Source organism: Petromyzon marinus, chromosome 4, assembly GCF_048934315.1.
Source record: "Petromyzon marinus isolate PM22_M1 ecotype Great Lakes invasive population chromosome 4, UKy_Petmar_22M1.pri1.0, whole genome shotgun sequence".
NCBI lineage: Eukaryota > Metazoa > Chordata > Hyperoartia > Petromyzontiformes > Petromyzontidae > Petromyzon > Petromyzon marinus.
The window spans coordinates 7,981,649-8,009,585 of NC_133670.1; the positions used below are offsets into that span (position 1 = coordinate 7,981,649).

The following is a 27,937-nucleotide window of genomic DNA, read 5'->3' on the forward strand; positions in this document are numbered from 1 at the left end:
TGCCTTTCCCTGTCCACACGTCCCTGCTTTAGAACTGCTTTTAGTGTTTTATTGTCCTCCTGGACCTCTGATTAGCACAGTTGGCTATGTACGGTGCGAAAGAAGTTCAACATACATGGGTCACCCCTCGCCATGGTACACTACTGATCTGAGGGTACAAATATCTGCTGTCTGCAGAGATGAACGTGCATGGATGAAGTCTGATCTCACCATTCATCACCAGCTTCACACCTGTTCCAACAACATCTCACGAGCTAAATCATCCTATATTGCTGGCAGCATTGCGATAAGCAAGAATAATCCCCGGGACCTCATTCTCTCCCATCAGCCATCGTCTGAATAACACATCACCATTTGAGGAACGCATGTCCACTATCCATTCCCAATTAATATACAGGGTGTTAAAAATAGATGGACCCGATTTGAAATCGCTATATCTCTGCAACCACGAACCGCCCATGAATTAATCTCTTACCACTTGAAAGGGCGGGGCATAGAGAGGGCGGGGCATAGAGAGGGCGGGGCATAGAGAGGGCGGGGCATAGAGAGGGCGGGACATAGAGTTTCAAATGATTACCGCTAGATACATCTCGCAGCGCACAAACAGCCCCTAGCCTCAGTCATTCGCAAGACGGTGACCCCCGCAACACAAGGGGCGTTTTGCGTTCTGCAGTTCAGCAAGACTGAATCCGTAATTGCGGTGCAGCGTGCGTTTCAATGGCGTTTTGGCATTGATCCGCCAATGTCAAAGAGCATTCGTCGTTGGTACCGACAATTTGAGGAAACGGGCTGCTGTTTATGTAAGGGGAAGAGCACAGGGTGACCACGCACCTCAGAGGAAAACGTGAGAAGAGAGGCGTTTGGGACGAATTCAACTATCGTCTCGATGTTGTCCGTACAAGCAGGTGGAGGGCACATAGAGCATCTATAAAATGGTTAGTAAAACTTGATAACTCATTCAACCGTTTGTAACTTTTTGTGTAATTGTAACATGCTGCCATTGTGAAATATACTGCTTTGAAATTGGGTCCTTTTATTTGAAACACCCTGTATGTCCCCCTGATTTCCCTTCCATGTGATCTGCCTCCCGTCCGGTTCGAGGGCGCTATGTTGGTTAAGTTCCCTGCAATCACAACTTCCTAACAAACCACTTTGATCAGTGATGCCCGACCTACCTGTTGCCCATTGGATCCCTTCGCTCCCCTAGACTTTTACAGGATAACTTTTCTGCATTGCGGCCATTTGTACTTGGCCTCTTCATCAAGTCTCTTGAGACCGGAATGGTCCCCAACACTTTTATGATGGCTGCAGTCACCCCGCTCTTAAAAAAGCTGGGGGTTTTATCCGAAGCTTCCCAACAACTCACAGCCAATGTCAAACCTTCCTTAAATAGCCAAGATACTTGGAACGTGCTGTGGCCCCTCGTTTTCACCAGCATCTGGCCCGTAATATATCTGACACCTTTCAAATCGGGATTCAGGGCCGTGCACAGCACTAAGACAGCTCTTGTGAGGGTGACCAACGATTTATTGCTGTCAGTGGATAAGGGGCAAGGCCAGTGTCCTCATCCTGCTTGACCTCAGTGCCGTGTTTGACAACATTGACCATGGGGTCCTTCTTGAGCGATTAAAACACTCGCTTAATGGGGATGTCTGGTGCTACTTTACAGTGGTTCCACTCTTATAATGAGAAACGCATGCACTGTCACAATGGACGACTTAAAATCTCCAATCATACTGGTTCATTGCGGTGTCCCGCAGGGATCTGTACTTGGTCCCCTCACTATTCAATGTCTAAATTGCACCTTTGGGCACTCTGTTACAACATTTTGGCTCCTCTTATCACAGTTATGCTGATGACATGCAAATGTACGTCCGGTTCGGCTCTGACTTTGCGACGGCAGCTTCTGCACTGTCTGCATCATTAAAATAAGTGAACTCTTGGGTGCAGCAAATTTTATTTGACTAATATGCCGACAAACTGAGGCGATATTCATTGGTTCCCCTCTACAGTTATCTAAAATCGGTTCTTCACGTCAGTCATTAGACGGTCATGATGTCTGCCCATCACAGGCAGTCAGAAATCTTGGTGTTCAGCTTGACTAGGGTGGTTAGAATTTCGTTTTTCCACCTTAGAAATATTGCCTGGCTGCATCAGTGCCTGTCATCTAATGACTTGGAGAGACCGGTCCATGCTTTTGTGTTCGCCCGACTTGATTCAAGTATGGAGTGGACTATACGATACTGCTGCTGACCTACAAGGCAGTGGCGGAGCTAGTGGGGGGGGGGGGGGGGGGGGTGAGGTGGCACGTGCCACCCCAATGATTCGATCTAGCATATTTTTACGTGCCAGGGACTCTATAAGATGATAGGACAATAGTCTGAGTCCATAAATGGCAATAAGTAACGGCAAAGCAGTTATTAGTGACTCACAAATTGTGCGGAGTTGCATATACAGTGAGGGAAAAAAGTATTTGATCCCCTGCTGATTTTGTACGTTTGCCCACTGACAAAGAAATGATCAGTCTATAATTTTAATGGTAGGTTTATTTGAACAGTGAGAGACAGAATAACAACAACAAAATCCAGAAAAACGCATGTCAAAAATGTTATAAATTGACTTGCATTTTAATGAGGGAAATAAGTATTTGACCCCTCTGCAAAATATGACTTAGTACTTGGTGGCAAAATCCTTGTTGGCAATCACAGAGGTCAGACGTTTCTTTTAGTTGGCCACCAGGTTTGCACACATCTCAGAAGGGATTTTGTCCCACTCCTCTTGGCAGATCTTCTCCAAGTCATTAAGGTTTCGAGGATGACGTTTGGCAACTCGAACCTTCAGCTCCCTCCACAGATTTTCTATGGGATTAAGGTCTGGAGACTGGCTAGACCACTCCAGGACCTTAATGTACTCCTTCTTGAGCCACTCCTTTGCTGCCTTGGCCGTGTGTTTTGGGTCATTGTGATGCTGGAATACCCATACACGACCCATTTTCAATGCCCTGGCTGAGGGAAGGAGGTTCTCACCCAAGATTTGACGGTACATGGCCCCGTCCATCCTCCCTTTGATGCAGTGAAGTTGTCCTGTCCCCTTAGCAGAAAAACACCCCCAAAGCATGTTTCCATCTCCATGTTTGACGGTGGGGATGGTGTTCCTGGGGTCATAGGCAGCATTCCTCCTCCTCCAAACACGGCGAGTTGAGTTGATGCCAAAGAGCTCCATTTTGGTCTCATCTGACCACAACACTTTCACCCAGTTGTCCTCTGAATCATTCAGATGTTCATTGGCAAACTTCAGAAGGGCATGTATATGTGCTTTCTTGAGCAGGGGGACCTTGTGGGTGCTGCAGGATTTCAGTCCTTCACGGCGTAATGTGTTACCAATTGTTTTCTTGGTGACTATGGTCCCAGCTGCCTTGAGATCATTGACAAGATCCTCCCGTGTAGTTCTGGGTGATTCCTCACCGTTCTCATGATCATTGCAACTCCACGAGGTGAGATCTTGTATGGAGCCCCAGGCTGAGGGATATTGACAGTTATTTTGTGTTTCTTCCATTTGCGAATAATCGTACCAACTGTTGTCACCTTCTCATCAAGCAATGGTCTTGTAGCCCATTCCAGTCTTGTGTAGGTCTACAATCTTGTCCCTGACATCCTTGGAGAGCTCTGTGGTCTTGGCCATGGTGGAGAGTTTGGAATCTGATTGATTGCTTCTGTGAACAGGTGTCTTTTATACAGGTGACAAGCTGAGATTAGGAGCACACCCTTTAAGAGTGTGCTCCTAATCTCAGCTCGTTACCTGTATAAAAGACACCTGGGAGCCAGAAATCTTTCTGATTGAGAGGGGGTCAAATACTTATTTCCCTCATTAAAATGAAAATCAATTTATAACATTTTTGACATGAGTTTTTCTGGATTGTTGTTGTTATTCTGTCTCTCACTGTTCAAATAAACCTACCATTAAAATTATAGACTGATAATTTCTTTGTCAGTGGACAAACGTACAAAATCAGCAGGGGATCAAATACTTTATTCCCTCACTGTAGGAGACAGAACAGGCTAGCAGTAGAGTAGAGACAAGCAGAGAGAAGCAGAGAGAAGCAGAGACAAGCAGAGAGAGAGACAGAGACAAGCAGAGACGAGCAGAGAGAAGCAGAGATGAGCAGAGACGAGCAGAGACAAGCAGAGACAAGCAGAGACAGGCAGAGATGGAGTGGGACAGAGACAGACAGAGACAGCGGGAGAGAGACAGAGATACAGCGTGAGACAGAGAGAGACAAAGACAGCAGAAGAGAGACAGAGATACAGCGTGAGACAGAGAGAGACAGAGACAGCAGAAGAGAGACAGAGATACAGCGAGAGACAGAGACATCGAGTGACAGAGAGAGACGGAGACAGCGAGCGATGGAGGGAGACAGGGACAGCGAGCGACGGAGAGAGACAGGGACAGCGAGCGACGGAGAGAGACAGATACAGTGTGAGACAGAGACGGAGAGAGACCGAGACAGCGAGTGACGAAGAGAGACAGAGACAGCGAGCGATGGAGGGAGACAGGGACAGCGAGCAACGGAGACAGATACAGCGTGAGACAGAGACGGAGAGAGACCGAGGCAGCGGGAGAGAGACAGAGATACAGCGAGAGACAGACATCAAGTGACAGAGAGAGACAGAGACAGCGAGTGACAAAGAGAGGCAGGGACGATGCAGAGGGACAGTGAGGGATAGGGGAGGAAGCGGAGTGAGCGAGACGGGCGGAGCGCGGCGAGCGAGCTGCGGCTAAGCGGAATGACGGAGTCACAGACGTGACGTGAAGAGTCACAGACGTGACGTGAAGAGTCACAGACGTGATGTGAAGAGTCACAGACGTGACGTGAAGAGTCACAGACGTGATGTGAAGAGTCACAGACGTGATGTGAAGAGTTGTAATAAAAGTGGTGTCGGAGAAAACAAGAAAGTTGTTCGCGTCAAGTCGACCACTACACATGTATACATTTGAAAATGTGATTTATAACTTTGATCCTTACCCGTATATCCATAGTTAAATTTTAACGTGCAATTTGAGGGACCGTGTGTTGTCTTGTTGTGGTCTAGGACTGATTTTGTTGTTGTTTTGTTGCCTTGCACCAAGCTTGCATTTAGTCTAGGGAAATTGGTGGGAATGTATGCACTTATGTAATGTGTACTTACATACTTAAAATGTATTTATTTTTCGTGACTTGCTTACATTTTAGATACTTTGCACCCCGATCCTTTTTCGTATTCTTTGCTGTTGCAACTCGCTGACCCGCCCCTATTGGACATCTGTGAAAAAGAGATTTATAGTTCATTGGATTCCTCCAGGATACATAAAGATTCCGATTCTGAAGATGAGAGGATGTGAAGGCATAGTTTGGGAAATCACAACTTTTTAAAATTAAGAACCCTATATTATTATATTACAATTTTCATTCGGTAGCTCTATGACTGAATATCTGTCCAAGTATATGGAAGACAGCTTGCGTTACTGTTACCTCGCCATTACTGGTTGATCAGTCATCATCAGCCATGATTCATCCACTGTTGGATCACGGCCTCCCCAAATTCACCGTAATTTCTCATGGCCGTGCTACATAACAACCGACTTAGCTCTGCTGCATCTTCGTGGTGTACCTCCTCTGGGCGTGTTACCCCCTTTGGTTTCTGCTCAATTGTTATTCTTTCCCACCAGGCATCATCAAAAGCAGTGACGCTTACTTTTCTTCAGTGAAAAGTTAAACCCGCGTATGTTCTCTAATCCACGTGTTCCTCTTTCGGTTTCTCAGTGAAATCCCAAGCTTTCATCTCTCCACGCTTCTTTGCGCATTTTTGAGATTTTGTTTAATCTTTTTGCGTCAGTGTCCATGTTTTTTTTTTTTAATCCATATAGTCATAGCTGGTAATATGCAATGATTTAACTTTAGCTGAACAATTAGACATATCTGTTGGAGGGACACAACTGGAAAACACAGCAGAATATGTACATAAAGGGCAGTGATTGAAGGCGAAACAAGTTAAAAACATTATGAAATAAAGAGGCGGATTCAGAGCAGATTGGAGCGCTTTTAGAAAGCTGAACTTGGTAATGAAAAGCAACACACCAACGTGCCTAACGGCCTCGTCATACAGTGCGTGCCGTTAAATAATCCGGGCTGTAAGCCTGCAATCAGTTTTATCTGTGAATCTGGTTGTGGCTGCGCATTGTAAAATCCGAATTGATGATGTGTATCCACATACGCATATGATTACAGCTGTACGAATGATGGGAGTTTGACTTGATTATTTGCTAGAGTGAATGTTGACAAAGGCTTGAAATGCAATACGTTTGTATTCGACGAGAGCATCTTCCTCTCACCGCTGAACTGTGCGCCTGTGTACCAGGTGCACAGGGTCTGTAAGTGTACATTTCTAAATTGTTCTGTAAGTGCCCAGTCAATATCACTAAGTGCTGTCCATAATGAAAAACTCTCCTTTTCACCCTAAACCAATTCTTCTAGACCTTCCGGTAAGATAAGTGGACGGCTCACTTTATACTACTCTGCATAGTGGATGTGGGTTAATGAGGCTGAAATTGCATTGTGCAGCATTTGATAGGAAGGGTAAACTGTCTTATTGTTCACATAGGCGGTTAAACCCTGTTAAGCACAGGCCCTAGATTTGGCATTAGCAAAGAGCGTAAGAGGCGATGTGTCTGCCCTCTCAAATAAGCAATGAAGGAATGTTCTTCAACGTTGGCAGCCCTAAGCCAGCAGTGGAAATGCCATGCAGGACAACCCATAATTGGCATGCCACTTCGTGATAGTACATTTGCTAAGGCAAGAAGAATAGTATAATGTTGTAATTCAGAATTTACAAAGTACATCCATATATACGTTTCATTAAGGTTGTATGACGGCAGTTGGCCCTGACAATCTTGAAGAGTGAGCGGTGATGATGGCTTGATTCATGCTCAGTTTGTATTGGACATGAGGAGTGCTTCCAGATCCCTAATTAGAATTTAACCTTGTGATATTCTGACCGTGCGTTGAGCATTCTAACCACAGCGTCACCACTCCGTAATTCTAAAAGCAACCCGATTGCGACACTCAAATAACAGGCAGCTCGGCCTCCCTCCTTAAACAAGGCAAATAATAAAAAAAAGTTGTTTTTCTTATCCAGGAAAGCTTTCGTGAGTGTCAAGACTCCTCTGCTGAAGGACACTGCTTGGGGTGTGTGGCTCATTCCCCTTTGAGTACTTTTCGTGTGCGGGTGATGGAACAGCATAGCCGAGAGAACACCAATGCACATCATGTTAGGACAATGCTCAAAATCCACATACACACAGATAGGCCCGCACCCTACTTGCTGTACTTCCACGGCTGCAGCACGTACACATCGATGCCCGGGGCTGCTCATGCGCGGAGCCCCGTTTCTGTGGGGGGGGGGGGCTGGCGTGAGAGCGGGAGACCTCACCGGTGCGGTAGCCAAGGCCCTCGGCGTGGACGCGCTTGGCCAGGAACTGCCCCTCCACAAGCGCCCGCACCTCCACGTCATCTGCAAACGCCTCCACCTGTAGAGGCGCGCACAGCGGGGGCATGGCACCGTCGAGAGAGAGCGACCGCGAAAAGCCAATCCAACTGTCTGACATCTGCGCGGGGCAGCCGTCCCCATTCGATTTCCAAACATCCTCCACCATGTACTGGCACAGGATACAAAGTGTGTGTGGTTTTCCAGCCAAGACCGAGAAAAAATATGTTACGGAATAAACACTGTGGTGAAGAGAATCTGGGCCAAGTGGCATTCGTGGATAAACTCCTGCTGCACACTGCAAGCCTCACTGGACTTAATACACACACACTCTATTCACTTGTCAAAAAAAAAAACACTCTACTAGCTCAGGGTTACCAATGGAGATGAGTAACACTCCATGTGGGATTTGACTGAGTTATTTGACATGATTCGTCGCAGCCTAAATATATCTTATACCTTCAATAATAACATTGAATATAAAAAAACCAGTAAACGCATTCATGTGCATATAAGAATAGATTTTACCCTTTCTGGCAATAAAACAGTTGCGTTAAGATGTGAGAACATCAAACAGAAACCTTTAGCAAGGAATCATGTCTGCATTAACCACGTATACTTGTGGTGAACATGCAAACAACCAGAGCATGTTTTTGTTTGTATGTTCACCACAAGCATATGTGTTTTAATGCAGACACGATTCCTTTGCAAGAAGATTTCTGTTTGGTGTTTTAACATCTCAACACAAACTGTTTTATTGCCAGAAAGGGCAAAACCTATTCTTACATTTTTAGACTGGCAAAGGGAGGTCCCATGATGTATTCATGTGCTTCGATAAGCATTGGATTGATCTTCTCCTTTTCTTGGCTGCGTACTTAACGCAGAGACGCGGAGAATTAATACGCGCAGAGACGGTGTGACCCAGAAAGGGTAAAGTTCGCAGGTGCAAACCCTTGCAGCGTCAGTGGCAATGAGGCATAACCAGCAGTTGTGTTGTTTGTGACATCTCATTCCTGCAGCCCAGCCACAACGGCTGATTTCCAGGCTGTTCAAAAAAAATACACAGTCTAGAAAACTCTGACGTGCTCCAGATTCTAGATTTGAAGCTTTCGTGACTGCAAGGATCCATACTCTTTGGTTCTATTCGGTAAAGTCACGTAGGTGCTCCAGATCTCCGAAACTGCGCGTGAACCCCCCACCCCGCCACCGAAATTGCGACAGTACCAACGCACAGAGCACTCTGACCATTCGACATGTTGTGTACCGATAAGATTTAGATGAAGTATAAATGACTGCAGTGGAGAGAAATGGGGACGAGGTCGCGGATGTCCGCGCCGGGGCGGCGATCCACGGTAGCAGCCAGGGCTCTGTGACAGGTGGCCTCGGGCACTTTACTCCGTAAAGAATTTGGAGGAGCTGTCGAATGCGAAGCAATAAGTGGCACGCTCGAGATTATATCATTATTGCAATATCAGGTTTTTAAAAATTTGTTTCAAATGATAAACCATCTGACGAGCCATTACCAAAGTGAAGAGCAGGAATGGGGCTTGTATTTTTAGAAGTGCCTCTCTTATTAATGTGCACGTCACAGTAAACTATAAGTCACTCTAACTTGACGTTCCAAAAATAAATCCACTCTCTGTTCAGATATATTGCCTCACATGCGTAGCTTTTCTTAGGGCACATTGGTCTCCTCCCACACATAAAAATAGTAAATTGCTTAAGTGGTCAAATCTTCCAAACAGGACAAATCTAAATAAAGGATCATTTATCCTACAGTAGTGACAAACAGTGGTGTTGCTCAGTGATTAGCGATTTGCTCTATTTATAAAATTACCCGAGTTCGATTCCCAGCCACAGCCAGCATTAGTGGTGAGTGGTATCTGAACCAACACTCCCAAGGACCCAATTCGCCATCCTGCACGTTGTGAGGAGGTCTTCATCCAGCAGTGAACAGACAAAAGGGCTCTACGTAACTATTACTTTACTACTCCGGTAAAGTCCCTCGATGCCAGGCTAATTGGGGTGGAGAATCTTTCTGGTTATGGGAGATATCCTGGCATACTACAAATAATTAATCAAATATTGCATAACAGGCAATGACAATTACATTTGCAGATAACGAATACGTGGAGCGATACCCGCATCTCTGTATGTTTATCTATCTCCGTGCGTTTCTCTTCACCTCAGTGTGTGCTTATGCGAACATGCACACATATTTGATTATGAAACAATTCTTGAATAAGTTAAAACTGAAGACCAAAATCCCGTCTAGCGATCTTCAAACCTGAGTGGAAACATTTATTTACATTCGATTCCCCGATACACAAGCTGCTACATAGCCAACAGCATGTTAATTCATGTGCGAGTGTGCGAATTATCGGCAAGCGAGGCTGCATTGGCTGCGTCATGTAGCCTGCATGCCTAGCCACAGCATGCCCAAGCAGCTTCTCGTTCAGCCGCACAGATGGGGCTAAACGGGGGAGTGGCCCGGGCTAGAGAAGAGATGGAATGATGTGTTACAGAAGGATGTGGAGCTGATTGTACTGGTACAAGCAGTATCAAGATCAGCCTCTGTGGAGGAGGTTCATGAAGGGTACTACTGTGAAGTTGGAAGCAGTCGCCATTCAACAACAATGAAGGGCATAGAAGTGACACTCACAACAACGAGCAGAGTGCCGGGTGGCTAAAACGCAGAAAGTTGGCATAGTGGTGAGCACAGTTGGTACATTTGCCAGTCATCTCAGTCAGTCAACTCAAGGCACTTGGGTCTGTTCCATGACCTCCTGCCAGCAGGCCTTCGACACTTCATGTAGCCTCAAAATGCACCTAGCATGGAACAAGCGCCGTGGTGACGTCACTGCCACTAAGTGGTGAACGGCCATTATCGATGTTATCCAATGTGCACATAAGGTTCAGGTTATTGTCGAGTTGCTTAAATCCGTCTCCCTGGCTCGTGGATCTGCCAACGCCCGCAGGCATTGTCCATGTTCGTAAACGAGCATTAGGCAAGCGCGCTGGCTGCTGCCAACCCTGAAAGTGCACGCGGCTGGCCACTAACAAGGAGAGACGTTTGCTGTAACTGTTGGTGGTGGCCACAACTGTGCGTGCCGCGCTCGATCCGGACAAGAACGCACCTTCTCGTCATCGGTATTGAAGCGGTGAATGCCCACCGCCGGTGGCGTAATCTCCATCGTGTCGAAATAAAACCCTGCAAAGGTACATGAGCACAGCATGCATTATGATTCAACCTGCTGCACCTGGATGTACGTTGGACTTCTTTCGCACCGTACGTATCCAACCGTGTTCATAGGAGGTGCGGGGAAGGACGACAAATAAAACACAAAAAAGCAGTTCTAAAGAAATGAGTCTTCATTTGAGCTACAGCGGCTTCCTGATATTGGAAGAGCGTTCCAGACGGCCGCAGAAGCACACCATGTAACGGCACCTACTACTAACAATGATTGTTACGTCGTCAGTGTTAAAAAACATGACACCCATAATTTCCAGAACATTTAAGACTGTCTCACTCTAAACGACAACTCTGCATTTCATGAAGGCCAGCTCAACTAACGGTCAAGGTTTTTTTACATTCTCTTCAGTGACATTCTAATACATTTGTTTTACCCAACATGTTATAAGTCGTTGTGTATTTTCACACAAGCATACATTTTTCACTCCAATATTTGTAACCCGAGTGTGAACAAATGACATGATCACTGAATTTAACACGCGCAATTAAATTTGACTCCACGGAATATATTCCCCAGATGTACAGTATGCACAAATTGACCATTTCTTGAACACGGATAAAATCCTCCCATAATATAACACGCTTTCTCATACCCATAACTAATTACAAAATATAATCCCCATTATTATTTTGTAAATAATAATCAATGCCATCATGTAACTACAGGATTTGGCAACTAATTTGTTTGCCGAAATCCCTACAAGCATATAGAATTTGGCATCCCCATAAGCACGTGGAAATATGGGATACAGCTTTTGTTTGGAGAAAAAATGGTCCTTGCATACTGGAACTGTCATCATCTAAGACCGCTTACAAGTAACCAAACACAGCCATTGAATCGGTGTTGTTTCGATTCAGTCCTATATATTTAGAAACTAGAATACAGAAATGGAGGCAGATACAAGTGAAATGGTTACTTTTTCATATATATGTTCCAAGATTCATGTTCATTTATACTTCAGAAGTCTTGTAATTAAATAGTGAAACTTCGATTTGGAAATTGAACAAAGAAAGAACACCCTCTGAAATCACTTCAATAGGCTTCTCTCAGCCAACACTCGTGCCTTATGTATGCAGTAATTTCTAACCAGGATGAGACCATTGACTCTCTTAAGGAACTGATTTCATAATGTGTGGCTTAAACTCAGCTTCGCTTTCCACACCCTTTGAAGACTCGAGCAAGGGAGGAGGCAGGGGAAGATGAAGTGGGAGGGCTCAAGCTAATGGAGTGTCAGGGCTCCAGTGTACTACCTGGGTCGGCACACGGCTGTTTCTGGGCCGAAAGAGCTCGATTCTCAAATGGCCGCGAAAATGAGGTATCGCACTCCTAAAGAAGGGGAGCATTTTCGGGGGTGGAGATTTAAAATAGGTAAGAAAGCCCCATTCTTCACTGCATTCCTGCTACTCATAGGGCATAGATGAAATAAAAATAATATAAGACAGAGATAATAAATAAATGATATTAACAAAAACAGTGACAAATATGACACGTGCGTAAAGGTTGCAGAACCCCTAGCATATACGCTATTTTCTTTATTCCAACATAGACCGTGCGTGCAGCTTGGAGGCAAGCGTGGGAGCAGATAACACAATATGCAGAACGGAACCTTTGTTATTAAAAAAAAATAAGTCAAGCATGAGTGGCCTGGCACCTCGCCTGCTAAAGCCAAAAAGGAAACAAGCCAACATTCAGACGCCAACGATTCAATGCTATTGGCTAATTTCTGCTGAGAAAAAAAATAAAACAACTGGAAAAGGCAAGAGGGACACTTTGTTGGGAGTCTGAACGATTTCACCGTTTTTCTATCACTGTTGAAAAAGTCTGGACACAAAAGCGTGAGCACAACACGGAATGGTCAGGTCTATGATTGTGGCTTAATTTACCCCTGTTCACTCCAAGGCAAGGATGGCAGAGAGAAAGATAACGCGGTGTTTGGGAGCAAGCAATTGACACAAAATGAAAGATTTCGCAAAAATGTAATTGGAATCATCGGCATCACCATAAGTAACATTTGCGTGTTGCTGTGGTAAGGGCACCTGACTCAATTGCAAGGTTGTGAGTTAGGGATTGCATCAGCCTCATATCTTCTTAGGGCTGATAAAATGAGTACCAGTTATTGTGAAGTTCACTATAATTTTACAATATATATAAATTGAGAGTTCCCCATTGTTGGCTTACAAATGCAGATGAATGCCACCACCTTGATCACTGGGGCTCCAGGGCCTACAGGAAAATGAAGTAATTTGTAATTTCATGTTTGTGCAGGGAGATAGACTTTTGTCTATTTGTTATGATCTTTAAATGTTGTCTGCTGCTTCCCTCTCAGCCCAAACCGATCATTTTATCGCTTCTATTTTAGTTTATTAGGAGTCATTGTTAAACCGTTTCAAATGGCAATCATATCAAGGCAGCCAGATGAGGTCGGCGTGACAATGTTCCTGCAAAATGAAAAATTTGCTCCTAAAATTGTGCATGCAACCACACACACACACAAAAAAGCAGTACGACCTATACGGACAAAGTATTAACGCTCACGAAAGCACAAGACGTCCCCACACCCAAAGATAATAATGAGCGCACGACAAAGCTGTCTTAACTTTGCCTGTGTTAACAACCTGCCATGTGGGTTCATGGATTCATGAGGTGGTGGTGGTGGTGGCGAATGGTAGGTGTTAATGTTGGGTTCTTGTTGAGCTTCTTGAATGTTGCCTCGGCCTGCCCCTTGGCACATGCCCCCCCACCCCCCCCATCTTGTTTCTACAATTCATTAAAAGTGGTCCTCCACTTTGTTGTTAGGGTGGCTCCTCAATCAACACCACTCGCTCGTGCCCCCGCTCCCCCCTTCCAGAGAGATCACATGTCCACAGCGCTCGATAACTGCAGTGTTAGTACGGCATCTGTTTAATGATTGCGTATGAGTGTGTTCTGTCGTCGCAATGCGGCGCTGATGTTCCCCGCACACATTTTACATTTATCCTGCACAGTGTCCATGCTACAGCCTGTGACCTCAGCGTCGAGAATCTCTGCATTAAAACTTCTCGAAGCCGAATTAATTGTGCGGAGAGCCCTTCTGGTTATTGGGGATATCAGGCAAACTGAAACTACTTTAATACATAACTACCAAAGTTACCATTACATTTACATGTAAGAAACACCTAACATTTAATTTACTAAGAAGCAAAATACATTCTTACAGCCCATCAGAAAATCTCTGCAGCCTTCCACATTCAGTAAACCTAGCCTTTCAATTTCTGCTCCATGGTAATGGAAGTGATTAAGATTAAACAGCACAATAGAGATAGTTGTATCTCTGGTGAAATTGTGAATTTGTATTTGTAAAAATGTAGTTGATCTTACTCAGCGTTAATTAAATGTGTAACATAAATGTGAAAACACGAGTCAGTCCCAGCAGAGCATAGTGCATGACTGAGGCAGTCACCTAATTCCATACAAGGGATAATTAAATATTGACTTAAAGCTTTCGTGACTGCAGAAATTCATATTCTTTGGGTCTTTCGGTAAAGTCACGTAGATAGGTTCAAAGAAGCGATCGAAACGTCGTAGTTTTTATTTATTATTATTTTCTTTGAACCTATCTACGTGACTTTACCGAAAGACCAAAAGAATAACAGATAAGTAAATAACATTTGAATTGCTCGTGCACATATGCACATTAAATGTATTGCGTACAACAGTCGGGAGGATCGCATCTTTACAATTCCTTGTGATGAATAGAGCGTTGCAGTAGACTGATACGATCGGAATAAGGCACAGCTTAATTAGTATATGAACAGCATTGAGATGGAAGCTTACTTTTAAAAAATTCATGTTATATTTATTTACTTCCGTAACCTCTCCGGGTTGCCCCCAATTATGGCTACTCGGGTTTGCCTTTGAGCTGTTTATGACAGAGCGAGGGCATGGCCGCAATGATCATTGCGTTAATTATCACGCTGTCTGCTCTGTGCACCCCTCCATCCGTTCGTCTGACCAGACATATATTCTTCGAGAGAGCTACAATAGTTACGAACCAGAAAGCTTCACGTTTCCGAGTTTGCATTCCCGCTTTATTTGAAAACAAGATTACCCAACCCCCCTTCTTGGCAAAGTTGTAACAGTTGTCCATCAGATAGGCAACTGTTACAACCGACTACATATGAGACATATTCTTGGTTCTTTCACATAGAAGGGAAACAATAAAATAATAAAAATATAAAACAATACAATTCTCACGACGTTTCGACGGCAACACAAGCAATCATCATCATGTGCGAAAACCACAGCAAGAAAATTTGAAAAAAGTGGCGTTTTTTTAACGTTAGCACCACGGAGAGCGATTTGGCAGTTATTCAGATGGAGGAGTCCATCTATGTTCGGAAAAGAGGAGGGGGGAGACGAAAATAATGGATGCGGTCTGAAAGCCACCGTAAGCGTGAACAATCAATTAAGACCCGAAATGATTTATCAAATACTTCCAATGATTGCTAAGCCAGAATCCATCTTCTCGTTTGAAATTGTCTCTGTATTTGTATATGTATATGTGGATAGCCTCATGAACAAATCTTTCATGGTAGCCAGATGGCTTGCAAAGAACCTCTGTCTTGGAGAAGTCAATGTCATGTGAGCCTACTGAATTATAACAGTGATCTGCCACGGCCGAGGTGTTGGTCCTACCGTGTTTTAGGTCTGCTTTGTGTTCACGAATGCGATTCCGAGACATGTCGTTTGGTTTCTCCAATGTAACTACTACCACAGAGGCAACTTAGTTTGTAGATGCCAGGGTACTGTATGTCCGGAATCTCATCTTTTACAGATGGAACCAGATCACGGATTTTATGTAATGTGTTGAACCGGACCTGGATCTTGTGTTTATTCAAGAGATCTTTTTTTGTGATCCCTGCAATGTAGGGTAAAGTGATGGTTTTGAAAGGCTCCTAAAGAGGGTCCTTCATGGTTTGAGTGATAGCTTTGCGGATTGTGTAGTCGGAGTAACCATTAGCCTTAACAGCTTGGTGTACGTGCTTGAGTTCACTGGCTGTGTTCCTGATCGGATATGCATTGGGCTCTATGGTGCAGAGTCTTGATGAGGGAATTCTTCTGGGATGGATGGTGGTGGGAATCTGGTTTCAGGTAAGCATCCGTATGGGTAGCTTTCCTGTAGACAGAGTGGCTCATTGAACCATCAGGTCTCTTTTTTATTAGGACATCTAAAAAAGGTAGCTTGCCATCTTTTTCGACTTCCATGGTAAATCTGATGGCTGGGTATATGGAACTGATGTGGTCGAGAAATTGGTCTAGAGCAGGCCGGCCATGTGGCCAGATGACAAAAGTGTCATCCATGTACCTCTTCCATAAGGTTGGGCGCAGAGTGGCAGTCTGGATGGCGTCAGTCTCAAATTTCTCCATAAAAATGTTGGCTACAACTGGAGATAGGGGGGGGGGGGCCCATTGGGGTGCCCTCAGTTTGTTTGTAGAAAGTTCCATTCCAAGTGAAGTATGTATTGGTTAAGCAGTGTCTCCCCAGGGGGGGGGGGTACCTCAGTGTTTAGTCCTTGATGAACCAAGTCTTCAATGATTGCGATGGTGTCAGGTACAGGAACTTTGGTGAATAAGGAAACTACATCAAAACTGACAAGCAGGTCGTCTGGGGACAGGGAAATACCCGTAATTGTCGATACCAGGTGAGTAGAATTTTGTACCGCAGAGGTGGTTTTTCCAGTGAAAGTCCGCAGGATTTCAGACAGAAAACGAGCCAGTTTGTAGGTGGGGGAGTTGATAGTAGAGACGATGGGACGAAGGGGTGTATCTTCTTTATGTATTTTTGGTAAGCCGTATAATCTTGGTGGCCTGGCAGCAGAATGTTTCAACGAGAACTGTTTGGTTTGATCAATTAATGCGGTTGAATCAGAAATGATTTTGTTGGTTTGTATGACGAGGCTGTTGGTGGGATCTCTTTTTATTTTTGTATAGCTGCCATCGTTGAGTAATTATTGAATTTTGTTGTTATATTCTATTTTATCCATGATGACAGTGGCATTGCCCTTGTCGGCTGAGAGGATGACAATGTCATCCCTCTTTTTTAATTCATATAATTCAAAACGCTCATCTTTGCTGAGTTTGCTAGCTGACATCTTAGCGTTTTTGAGGGTTGCAGCGATTTCTGGTCTTGCTACGTCTGCAGCGATGTGACCCAGGCCCTTGAGAGTCACGTCTACTTGGGCAATGATATCATTAATTGGTATGTGTTTAGGTGTGACTGCAAAGTTTAGCCCTTTAGCTAAAACGGATTTCAGACCATCGGAAATAGAACTGTTACTGCGATTAATTACGACTTTGTTAACGTCTAGCTTTTTGGTGTGTGAGTCGGGTCTTTTGTTGGAGAGGAGGTGTTGGTCCTACCGCAATAATGTCATGGTACTTTGCAAGCCTATTGGCTATCAACAAAGATTAATTCATAAAGCCATCCCTTTATAAAGACACAGCCACAATTTCAACCGAGAGGATGGTTATAAACTTGGCAATCATTGAAAAGATGGCATCAACCACTTTGGGTCATGACTTGATTTGTGTTTTATTGTCAACCTCCACCGTCAGCCGTGTGGGTGTGTGGAGCGAGGTGCAGTGATTGCCTGGAGGCCCTTTTGGTGGAGACCCACGACCTGCTTAGTTGTTTCCTACATTCACATTAGCTGCCCCGCCCATGCTGCTGACACACTTGGGCTATGCCCATATCTAAACCTTTATAAACAGTTTGCATTTAGAGGCTAATCCCACTTTTTCCTGCTGACGACCGCTTGTGTTGCGATCGAAACGTTGTGGTTTTTGTTCTTATTTTTATTTGATTATTATTTGTATTTTATTCAGGTTAGAACCAGGCTACAGTCTACATTGTAGACTGCCAGTATGCTCACTCAGTTTAATAACCAGGCCACAGTCTACATTATAGACTGTCAGTACACTCACCCAGCTTAATAACCATTGCTACAGTCTACATCATAGACTGCCAATATGCTCACCAGCTTAAAAAAACAGGCTACAGTCTACATTATAGACTGCCAGTACACTCACTCAGGTTAATAACCAGGCTACAGTCTACATTATAGACTGCCAGTACACTCACCCAGCTTAATAACCATTGCTACAGTCTACATTATAGACTGCCAGTACACTCACCAAACGTAATAATCAGGCTAGAGTATACATTATAGGCTGCCAGTACACTCACTCCGATTTAGAACAAGGCTACAGTCTACATTAGTTTCATTTTATTTTTATTAATTGTATTCACTTTATTATTATTTTTATATCTACGTGACTTCACCGAAAGAACCAAAGAATCTGAATTCCTGCAGTCACGAAAGTTTAAAGTCAAAATTAAAATAAAAAAGAGATTAGTTTTGTGTAGTAATTTCAGATATTCTTATAAAGACTAGGAAGTGGAAGGCACCATCATCGGCTATTTGCTCACAATGGGAAATATGTGAACGCACATTGATTGGAGGTCAATTTAACCCATCATTCCAACACGGTGGCGAAAATAAGAACTGATATGTGGAAAGTGAACACTGGCTGTTACATTAATACACTGGTCCCTGCTCCTGATGTAGATAAGCACTACCATTGTTTGCTTGGGAACACGTCCAAGAGAATGAGGATTTATGAATTGCTCGATGAAAAAAAAATATTCCCTACAAAAACAAAGCATCATCAATCGTGTATAGAGCTGCGGATTTCAAAAGCGTTGGACCTCAAACGATTGCGAAGGAAAAGGTTGTGCGTCGCTGTGGCCGTGCTTTGTGGAGGGGCAACGTGCCGTGGTGGTTCGTGCGTACGTGCCGATAAGGGGAGGCCGTTAGCGAGAGTGCGAGGTGTGTGTCAGCCTGACGGATGAGGTTCCAGCTCCGACAAGGCGCGCCGGTAGCCACGCCGAAAAAAGGACAATCGATAAAACAAATTACGTGCAGGACCGTGCACCAGACATGGGCGACGAGGGGATTACTGATCAGTGCTCCCTTAACCCTGTCCGATTAATTCCTCGACCACCATGTGGGTTTTGTGGGGCGACGGGGCAAATGGCAAACGGTTCCCCACAACCCCAGGCCTGCTCTGTAACCATCAGGGGAAATACAAATTGGCTACTTTGACGGGGATTCATGCAAATAACTTAAGGACAACCCAGTTTCATATTTGGTTGGTGCTGCTGACCAAAGCCTTGCACACTGGTAAAGGTGTCCTGGAAGTGGAGAGAGGCTCCGTAGACGGTGGGTTAAAGAGTGCAGGGTGTCAGCTGGTGTTTTGCCGTGTGTCTTCACAAACACAAGTTTTATTTTTTCCCCATCCAGGGCTCAGTGCCTTAGAGTTTGCATGATTGCCCCAGCACAGTGCTGGGGGGGAGGGGGAAAACACGACTGTTTATTACACGGGAAAAGACAACGTTTGAGTCTAAACGATTTTACATGAGTTGTGTGACTCTTGGGGGCAGCAAAATAACAAGTTTTACTGTCTCTGATAAAGTGGAAGAATATGGATGAGAAATGTTGACATAATTAAAGTGTAACGTTGATAAAGATACTAAATTATAATTATTGGAACTAAACTAGGCAAGCCGCAATTTTAAACATTCCACGTGAGGTAGACAAATTCGTCATTTAACAACACTGTGGTCTAAAATAATAACTAATATATAAAATCTCAAATTGTGTGTGTTCTTCCTATGTTCCTCGGTTCTACATAAGTCAAGTGGGTTTGAGCATTTTGAACGCATTGCCATTGCACAAGCACTGAAAATAATATTGACTAGCTTCACGAAAATGTTTCAAGGAGATAAATAAAGAACGGTTTACATTTTTCAAAGTAAGATGTACACCGTTGCTATTTTAAATGGGCTCGGGCTAATCGAAACAAGCCATGCAATTAGCTACAAGGACATTGAGGTCTTTAAGGGAAAAAAGCACGGTATTGATGAGGTGAAGGTAACCAGGATTTGTTTGTATGGTGAGGGTTGTTCAAAACGCACGTTTGCTTAAATCTGAACAGGACTCATTTTGGTTGTATTGGGGGAGACGTGTACTTTGCAATTAGACACGATGTTCAACTGATACTTCCACGTGTTATTTTGTTGTTACTGAAATGTATTGACTCATTTAAATTACATGTTGCCATGTTAGATAAAAATACTGGATGTTGAGAATTGATGAATTCAAGCCTTGAAACGTGGAGTGAAATACATCCACCAGAACAATTAACGCTCTAATGAAAATACTCTGTGAACAATGAAGATTTACAATACACAAATGTCAATAATACTCGCTAGTTAGTTTAAGAATTTCTATCACATTTTAATGGTTATACAGTGAGGGAAAAAAGTATTTGATCCCCTGCTGATTTTGTACGTTTGTCCAATGACAAAGAAATGTTCAGTCTATAATTTTAATGGTAGATTTATTTGAACAGTGAGAGACAGAATAACAACAAGAAAATCCAAAAAAACGCATGCCAAAAATGTTATAAATTGATTTGCATTTTAATGAGGGAAATAAGTATTTGACCCCCTCTCAATCAGAAAGATTTCTGGCTCCCAGGTGTCTTTTATACAGGTAACGAGCTGAGATTAGGAGCACACTCTTAAAGGGAGTGCTCCTGATCTCAGCTTGTTACCTGTATAAAAGACACCTGTCCACAGAAGCAATCAATCAATCAGATTCCAAACTCTCCACCATGGCCAAGACCAAAGAGCTCTCCAAGGATGTCAGGGACAAGATTGTAGACCTACACAAGGCGGAATGAGCTACAAGACCATTGCCAAGCAGCTTGGTGAGAAGGTGACAAAAGTTGGTGCGATTATTCGCAAATGGAAGAAACACAAAAGAACTGTCAATCTCTCTCGGCCTGGGGCTCCATGCAAGATCTCACCTCGTGGAGTTGCAGTGATCATGAGAACGGTAAGGAATCAACCCAGAACTACACGGGAGGATCTTGTCAATGATCCCAAGGCAGCTGGGATCATAGTCACCAAGAAAACAATTGCTAACACACTACGCCGTGAAGGACTGAAATCCTGTAGCGCCCGCAAGGTCCCCCTGCTCAAGAAAGCACATATACATGCCCGTCTGAAGTTTGCCAATGAACATCCGAATGATTCAGAGGACAACTGGGTGAAAGTGTTGTGGTCAGATGAGACCAAAATGGAGCTCTTTGGCATCAACTCAACTCGCCGTGTTTGGAGGAGGAATGCTGCCTATGACCCCAAGAACACCATCCCCACCATCAAACATGGAGTTGGAAACATTATGCTTTGGAGGTGTTTTTCTGCTAAGGGGACAGGACAACTTCACCGCATCAAAGGGACGATGGACGGGGCCATGTACCGTCAAATCTTGGGTGAGAACCTCCTTCCCTCAGCCACGGCATTGAAAATGGGTCGTGGATGGGTATTCCAGCATGACAATGACCCAAAACACACGGCCAAGGCAACAAAGGAGTGGCTCAAGAAGAAGCATATTAAGGTCCTGGAGTGGCCTAGCCAGTCTCCAGACCGTAATCCCATAGAAAATCTGTGGAGGGAGTTGAAGGTTCGTGTTGCCAAACGTCAGCCTCGAAACCTTAATGACTTGGAGAAGATTTGCAAAGAAGAGTGGGACAAAATCCCTCCTGAGATGTGTGCAAACCTGGTGGCCAACTACAAGAAACGTCTGACCTCTGTGATTGCCAACAAGGGTTTTGCCACCAAGTACTAAGTCATGTTTTGCAGAGGGGTCAAATACTTATTTCCCTCATTAAAATGCAAATCAATTTATAACATTTTCGACATGCGTTTTTCTGGATTTTTTTGTTGTTATTCTGTCTCTCACTGTTTAAATAAACCTACCATTAAAATTATAGACTGATCATTTCTTTGTCAGTGGGCAAACGTACAAACTCAGCAGGGGATCAAATACTTTTTACCTCACTGTACATACACTTTCTAAGAACAATATTTGCAATGTAACAGGTAAGTGTCCACAGCCAATATTACGATTCATAATTCATATTTGGCTTAGACCTCACAATGATCTGACCAAATATGTTGTAGTTAAAACCTTACACTACGCGACAAGGCCGAACAAATTAACCATCACATTTACACGCGATAACGTACCAATTTCTATTGTTTCAGGTGACCGTTTAGTTTTAGAAATTGTTTGTTCATTCGTTTCTCAGTCCGCTCGTCCTGGTGAGGGTCGCGGCGACAGCATGTTGAGTAGGGCGGTTCAGACCTCCCTTTCCCTGGTGACAGAATCTAGCTCTTCCTGAGGAATTCCCAGGCGTTCTCAGGCCAGCCGAGTGACATAGTCCAACCAGAGTGTCCTTGGCCCGCCGCGGGGTCTTCACCCAGTGGGACGTACCCGGTGGAGTTCCAGGGGGAGCCTACCGGGTGGCATCCTTACCAGGTGCCCGAACCACCTCAACTGGCTTCTCTCGATCCGGAGGAGCAGCGGCTCGACTCTGAGGCTCTCCCTGATTACCGAGCTCCTCACCCGAACACAGAGAGTGAGCCCGGCAACCCTGCGGAGAAACCTAATTTCAGCCCCTTGTACCTGTAATCTCATCCTTTCGGGTCATTATCCAAAGCTCATGAGCATAGGTGAGGATGGCAATGTAGATCAACCGGTAAACTGAGAGCTTTGTTCGAGAACTTAGCTCCCACTTCACTACCACGGAACGGTACAGCGCCCGAAACACTGCAGACGCCACACTGATCCGCAGGCCGATCTCCCACTCCTACTTAGCATCACTCGCCAAAGAGACCCTGACGTACTTAAACTCCTCCACGAAGGGCAGCTGTTCCCCCCTCACCTGGAGAGAACAATCCACCGTCTCCCGGGAGTGAACCATGACCTCATCCCAGCTGCTTCACACTTGGCATCAAACCATTCAAATGCACCCTGGAGATCACAGACTGACGAGGCAAAGAGGACAACGTCACCTGCAAAAAGCAGCGAAACCACCTCCATGCCCCTGTACTGGATATTCTCCATACCTCGGCTGCGCCTTCATATCATGTCCATGAAAATCACAAACAGGAGTGGAGACAAGACGCACCCGTGGCAGAGTCCAACACCCACAGTGAACGACTTTGATTTAACACCAAGAATACGGAAACAGCTCTTACCCTGGGAATAAAGGGACTGGATAGCACACAAAAATGGCACCGGAACATCATACTCCCACAAGACATTGCGGGGAACATGGTAATTATGCTTTCTCCAAGCATACTCTCATGATCCCTCAAATATCTGTCAGAAGGAGAAGAGCTGGTCCATTGTTCCACGACCATGACGGAATCCAGAATTGTTCCTCGTGAATCTGAGGCTTGACAACTGAATGGAGCCTCCTCTCCCACACTCTGGCATAGGTTTTACTTGGGATGCTGAGGAGTGTGATTCCTCTGTAGTTGGAGCACACCCTCTGGTCCCCTTTCTTAAAAGTTGGAACAACAACCCCAGTTTGGCAATCCAGAGGTACTCTACCCACCCTTCCATGCAACAGTGAAGAGGCATGTTAACCACGACACTCCTACATTGTCCAGCGCTTTCAACAACTCTGGGCGAATCTCGTCCACCCCAGCAGCTTTGCCATTACCAAAGCGCTCGACCGCCGCAGCAACTTCAGCAGCCCAGCTGTTTCCAGGGCTGCTTCCTGAGAAGAGGGCATGTCCACCGGTTTGAGGAGCTCCTCAAAATGTTCCTTCCACCTCTCGACTATCTCCTTTGTTGAGTTCAATCTTATGCCCCCCTTACTGAGAACAGCCGGGGCTACGTCCTGTCAACCCCTCCGAAGGCGTCAGATGGTTTGCCAGAACATCTTTGAGGCTGCACGGTAGTCCCTCTCCATGGCCTCTCCATGCTCCTCTCACGCCCGGCCTTTCGCTTCAGCAACTGCTACCACTGCCACCCTCTTAGCAAGCAAGTACCTCTCAATTGAGTCTGGAGACCTTTTTCCGAGCATAGCTCGGAAAGCCTCCTTCTTCAACTTGGCAGCTACCCTCACCACTGTTGTCCACCAGCGGGTCCTAGGGTTGCCACCATGACAGGCAACAACTGCCTTCAGGCCATAGTTTTTCACAGCTGAATCCACAATCGAGGTCCTGAACAACATCCACTCGGACTCAATGTCCACCACCTCCCCTGGAGTGCAGGAGAAATTTTCCCGGAGGTGGACGTTGAAATCTTTCTGCCCTGGTTCTTTCCCCAGACGTGTCCAGAAAACCCACACTATTCGTTTGGGCCTTCCACGTCTATCTGGTCGGTGCCCCAAGCGTCGGATCCAACTTACCACCAGGTGGTGATCAGTTGACAGCTCAGTCCCTCTCTTCACCCGAGTGTCCAGAACATACGGCCTTAGGTTCAATGATACAACTATAAAGACAATCATTGACCTTTGGCCCAAGGTGCTCTGGTACGAAGTACACTTATGAGCATCCTTGTGTTTGAACACAGTGTTTGTTATTAACATTCCGTGACTAGCGCAATATTCCAATAACATCTCACTGTTCAGGTTCAGATCAGGGGGCCATTCCTCCCAATCATGCCTCTCCAGGTATCTCCATAATTTCCCACATGAGCATTGAAGTCGCCCAGTAAGACAATGGAGTCGGTAGACGGCACTCTATCGAGCAATGTACCCATCGTCTCCAAGAAGGCCAATACTCTGAACTGCTGTTTGGCGCATAAGTGCACACAACAGTCAAGAGTTTTCCTTCCTGAGACCTGAAGTCTCATTGAGGCGATCCTCTCATCTACTGGGATAAACTCCAACTGAACAGCACCCAGACGGGGGCTTGTGAGTATCCCCACACCTGCCCGGGACCTCTCACCAGGGGTAACTCCAGAATCGGAGAGAGACCGCCTCCAATCGAGAAGTTTGGTTCCAGTGTCAATGCTGTGCGTGGAGGTGATACCTAGTCGTTATCTTTCCACCTCCTCCACCAGCTCTGGCTCCTTCCTCCCCAGTGACGTGACATCCCACGTTCATATAGCGAATGTCCATTGCGAAGGTCCAGTCCATCTGAGATGATCCCTCTCCCTGCTATAATGGCATCGCTCCTACCCCTCACCCTTGGTCCTGTGGATGGTGGGCCCACAGGACTGCAGCACATAGTCATTTCAGGTTGGGCCCGACCGGGTTACGTGGGTCACCAGGCCACCAGCGAACACGACCCCTAGGCCTGGTTCCAGGGGGGTGTCCTGGTATACCTTATCCGAGCGAGGTTCTCTGATTTTTATAACTTTGAACCATTCATAAGGGGATTTTGTTTGGACTGTTATTTGTCTGGATCCTCTCCCCAGATTTGTTCGCCAAGAGAGACCTGACCAGGAGTACAAGACTGCAGGCGACATAGCTCTGAAAGTCATTAGAACACACAAACCCCACGACCACAATAAGGTTACGATTTTTCAGTGGGGTTTTTGCAATTGCCAGTTGCGAATTGCTAAATATGGCTGTGAGAATTGCTCTTCAGCTTACCGGTGAAAATACATTTCCTTAGAAATTTGGTCAGATCATTATGTGGCCTAACCCAAAATAAATATGAATTATAATAAAAAAAAACATATTTCATTTACTCAGGAAAATGCCTGGGATGTATGTATGTTGAACTTCTTTCACACCATACGTAGCCAACTGTGCTAATCGGAGGGGGAAGGACAACAAACTAACGACAAAAGGCAGTTCTAAAGAAATAATATTTTACGTATGTTGAACATCTTTCGGACCGTATGTTTGAACAAATGTACATTTGTTTTGTGTGTGTAAAAAACTAGTACCCAGGGTAAAAGTAAAAGAAAACACGTGATGGGTTGCCAATGACAGGTATGTCGAAGATTTGCTTCCTGTACTGCCTTCTGCATGTCACGAGCGTTTGATGAAAGCACATTGTCTGGTTTAAGGGAAAAGCCGATGGAGCAGGCCACATAATCCCAGCCGATTCTCGATGACTACCTGTGCCCAGTGACATTTGTCCAGTTTCCCTCACTAATTTATCAGTGTCAGCCAGGTCTCCAAGGTGGCTTTTAATGTTGCTGAGGTTGGGGATTGTGGGACTATCAGGCCTGTGTAGAATTAAGGGAGTTTTAATAAATGGTATGATTTTCAATATTTAGTACAATGTAGATTGTACTAAATAAAGAAAATAAATGTATTAGTAATCACAAATACTGTTAACTGCAGTTAACAATGTCTGAATATCAAGACTCTATTGAGAACAAAGTCACACTGGTATGAGCTGTGTATTAACCAGGTGCATTCAATATTTAAGACGTTAAATTAGGCTGGTTGAGAAGGGCTTTACGTTATCCAGATAATTCAATATTTAATATTTTTAATGGCACAAGTTTGGAATAGCTTTGCACTAACCAGCCACATTATATATTTAAAACCTCTAATGAGACCTGTTTGGAAGAGCTCTCCATTAATAAGGCTGTGCCAATACTCAGGGTCTTTTCAAATTCGTTACGTCTTGAAATGTGAGACAAGGGATTGCACAGCACTCACAGGGCACATTGCCTACATCCAAACAAGGGGCAGATAATGTGCACACAACCAGAATTAAAGTGAATTCCTGAGCAATTTCACCTTAACCTTCAATCCCAAAGAGACGAGGGAGAGCTTTGTGTCTAGCTTGTTCCACAGTTTAAAACTCATCCAAATCACCACGTCTTAGAGATGTATATACTGTACATATACATGCGTTAAACAATTATATAAGGCAATGTGATTAAACTAAGATATATTGGTGAATACCTAAACTAACTTTGATACATTGTCTTCTCACAATGCAGTATTCATGTTATGATGAGTTACAGTGCTATGAGTACCACTCATGATACACACTGCTGTTTAATGAAGGCTCAGCCTAAAGGTGATGTTTTATCGAGCTGCTACCACTATGCTATGCTTATTTTTCATATCACTAAACAGCTCACATATTAAATCTGCTAGTGGACCCAAGACATGAAGTTGTGCTTGAAATGGATAGTTTACGCAGTAATCCCTTTCAGAGCATAAGAAAGACTGGGTAGAAACACTGACTGGTGTGGGCAGGCCCTAAACCTGCCCCGTGCAATGGGGGCTATATAGTAAATTCCACCGGTTTCCATCAAATCTCTGCCAAAACAACTACATTGATTCCCGCGAAATGTGTACTTGTGTGTGCCAGTGATCTCATCCACACAATGTTGGCTCCATAGACAGGCACAGAGCAACCCTCGCTGTTACAAAAGCTAGAGATTCACCGTGGATGCCGCTGGGTTAACAGGCTCACCGATGTTTCCTCCGTTTCCAGGCGGTGTGGCTCTCAGAGCCCTGGAGAACTCTTCCCACGATCCTGCAGCACAGCGGTCCCGCACGCGCTCCCGTGTCAGCGACGCATTCTTGAAGCTGTGTGAGACACCACCATCCAATGTCAAGTCAATTAATGCCTAAAATTGTGCCAGGTGTAGCATTGGTTTAAACGAAAATCTAGGCCGAGGCAAGTTGCGTTGCAATGTATGTGAGCATGTTGAACTTCTTTAGCATTGTACGTAGACAACTGTGGTAATCAGAGGTGCAGGGTGAAGGACAATACACTAAACACCAAAAGCAGATCTCAAGACATGAGTTTTTAATAGAGATTTAAAAGTGCATAGCTCCAGTGGCTTCCTAATATCAGAAGGAAAAGTGTTCCAGACGGCCGCAGAAGCGCCATTTGAAAGCGCACGATGCAGTGACCGTCTTTGTTTGATGGCTAGCCAAATGCCACTGTGAGGATGACCAGAGTTTGCGTGATGGTTTATGCTCCTTGACAAAATCAGAAAGGTATTGTGGCTAATTTGTGGCAAGCACTTTGCGCTATGATTACAACCTTATAATGTATTCGTTCAGCAACTAGAAGCCAATGCAGCTCGGTGAGCACGGGACGAACGTGATGTAATATCGTGAAAAATGTGTAATTAGTACATCCAGCCAGGTTGCAATGGGGCAAGTGCACTCAATTCACAACTAGAAGGTTGTGAGTTGATTTCCCGGTCAATAATCAAACTCATGATTCTTCTAGAGTAGGTAAAATACTAATCACTGGATGAAAGTGCATGCATTAACTCATAGGAACAGTAGTTGTACTCGAAATAAACTGGTCCCTGACATTGT

General features: G+C 44.7%; 1 protein-coding gene across 12 annotated transcripts in view; it reads right to left on the minus strand.

Moving 5' to 3' along the window:
- Window positions 1-27,937, minus strand: part of XYLB (xylulokinase) — a 145,799-nt gene that overhangs the window by 43,474 nt on the left and 74,388 nt on the right. For all 12 annotated transcript variants that reach the window (XR_004402326.2, XM_076055643.1, XM_076055633.1 and 9 more), the window contains 3 exons: window positions 27,075-27,190; window positions 10,658-10,731; window positions 7,467-7,563 (listed from right to left, as the gene is read on the minus strand). Coding sequence is in view for 11 of the 12 variants with exons in the window: in XM_076055643.1 (XP_075911758.1) it covers window positions 7,467-7,563; window positions 10,658-10,731; window positions 27,075-27,190 (287 nt within the window). In the remaining variant the exon portion in view is untranslated. The remainder of the gene's footprint in view (window positions 1-7,466; window positions 7,564-10,657; window positions 10,732-27,074; window positions 27,191-27,937) is intronic.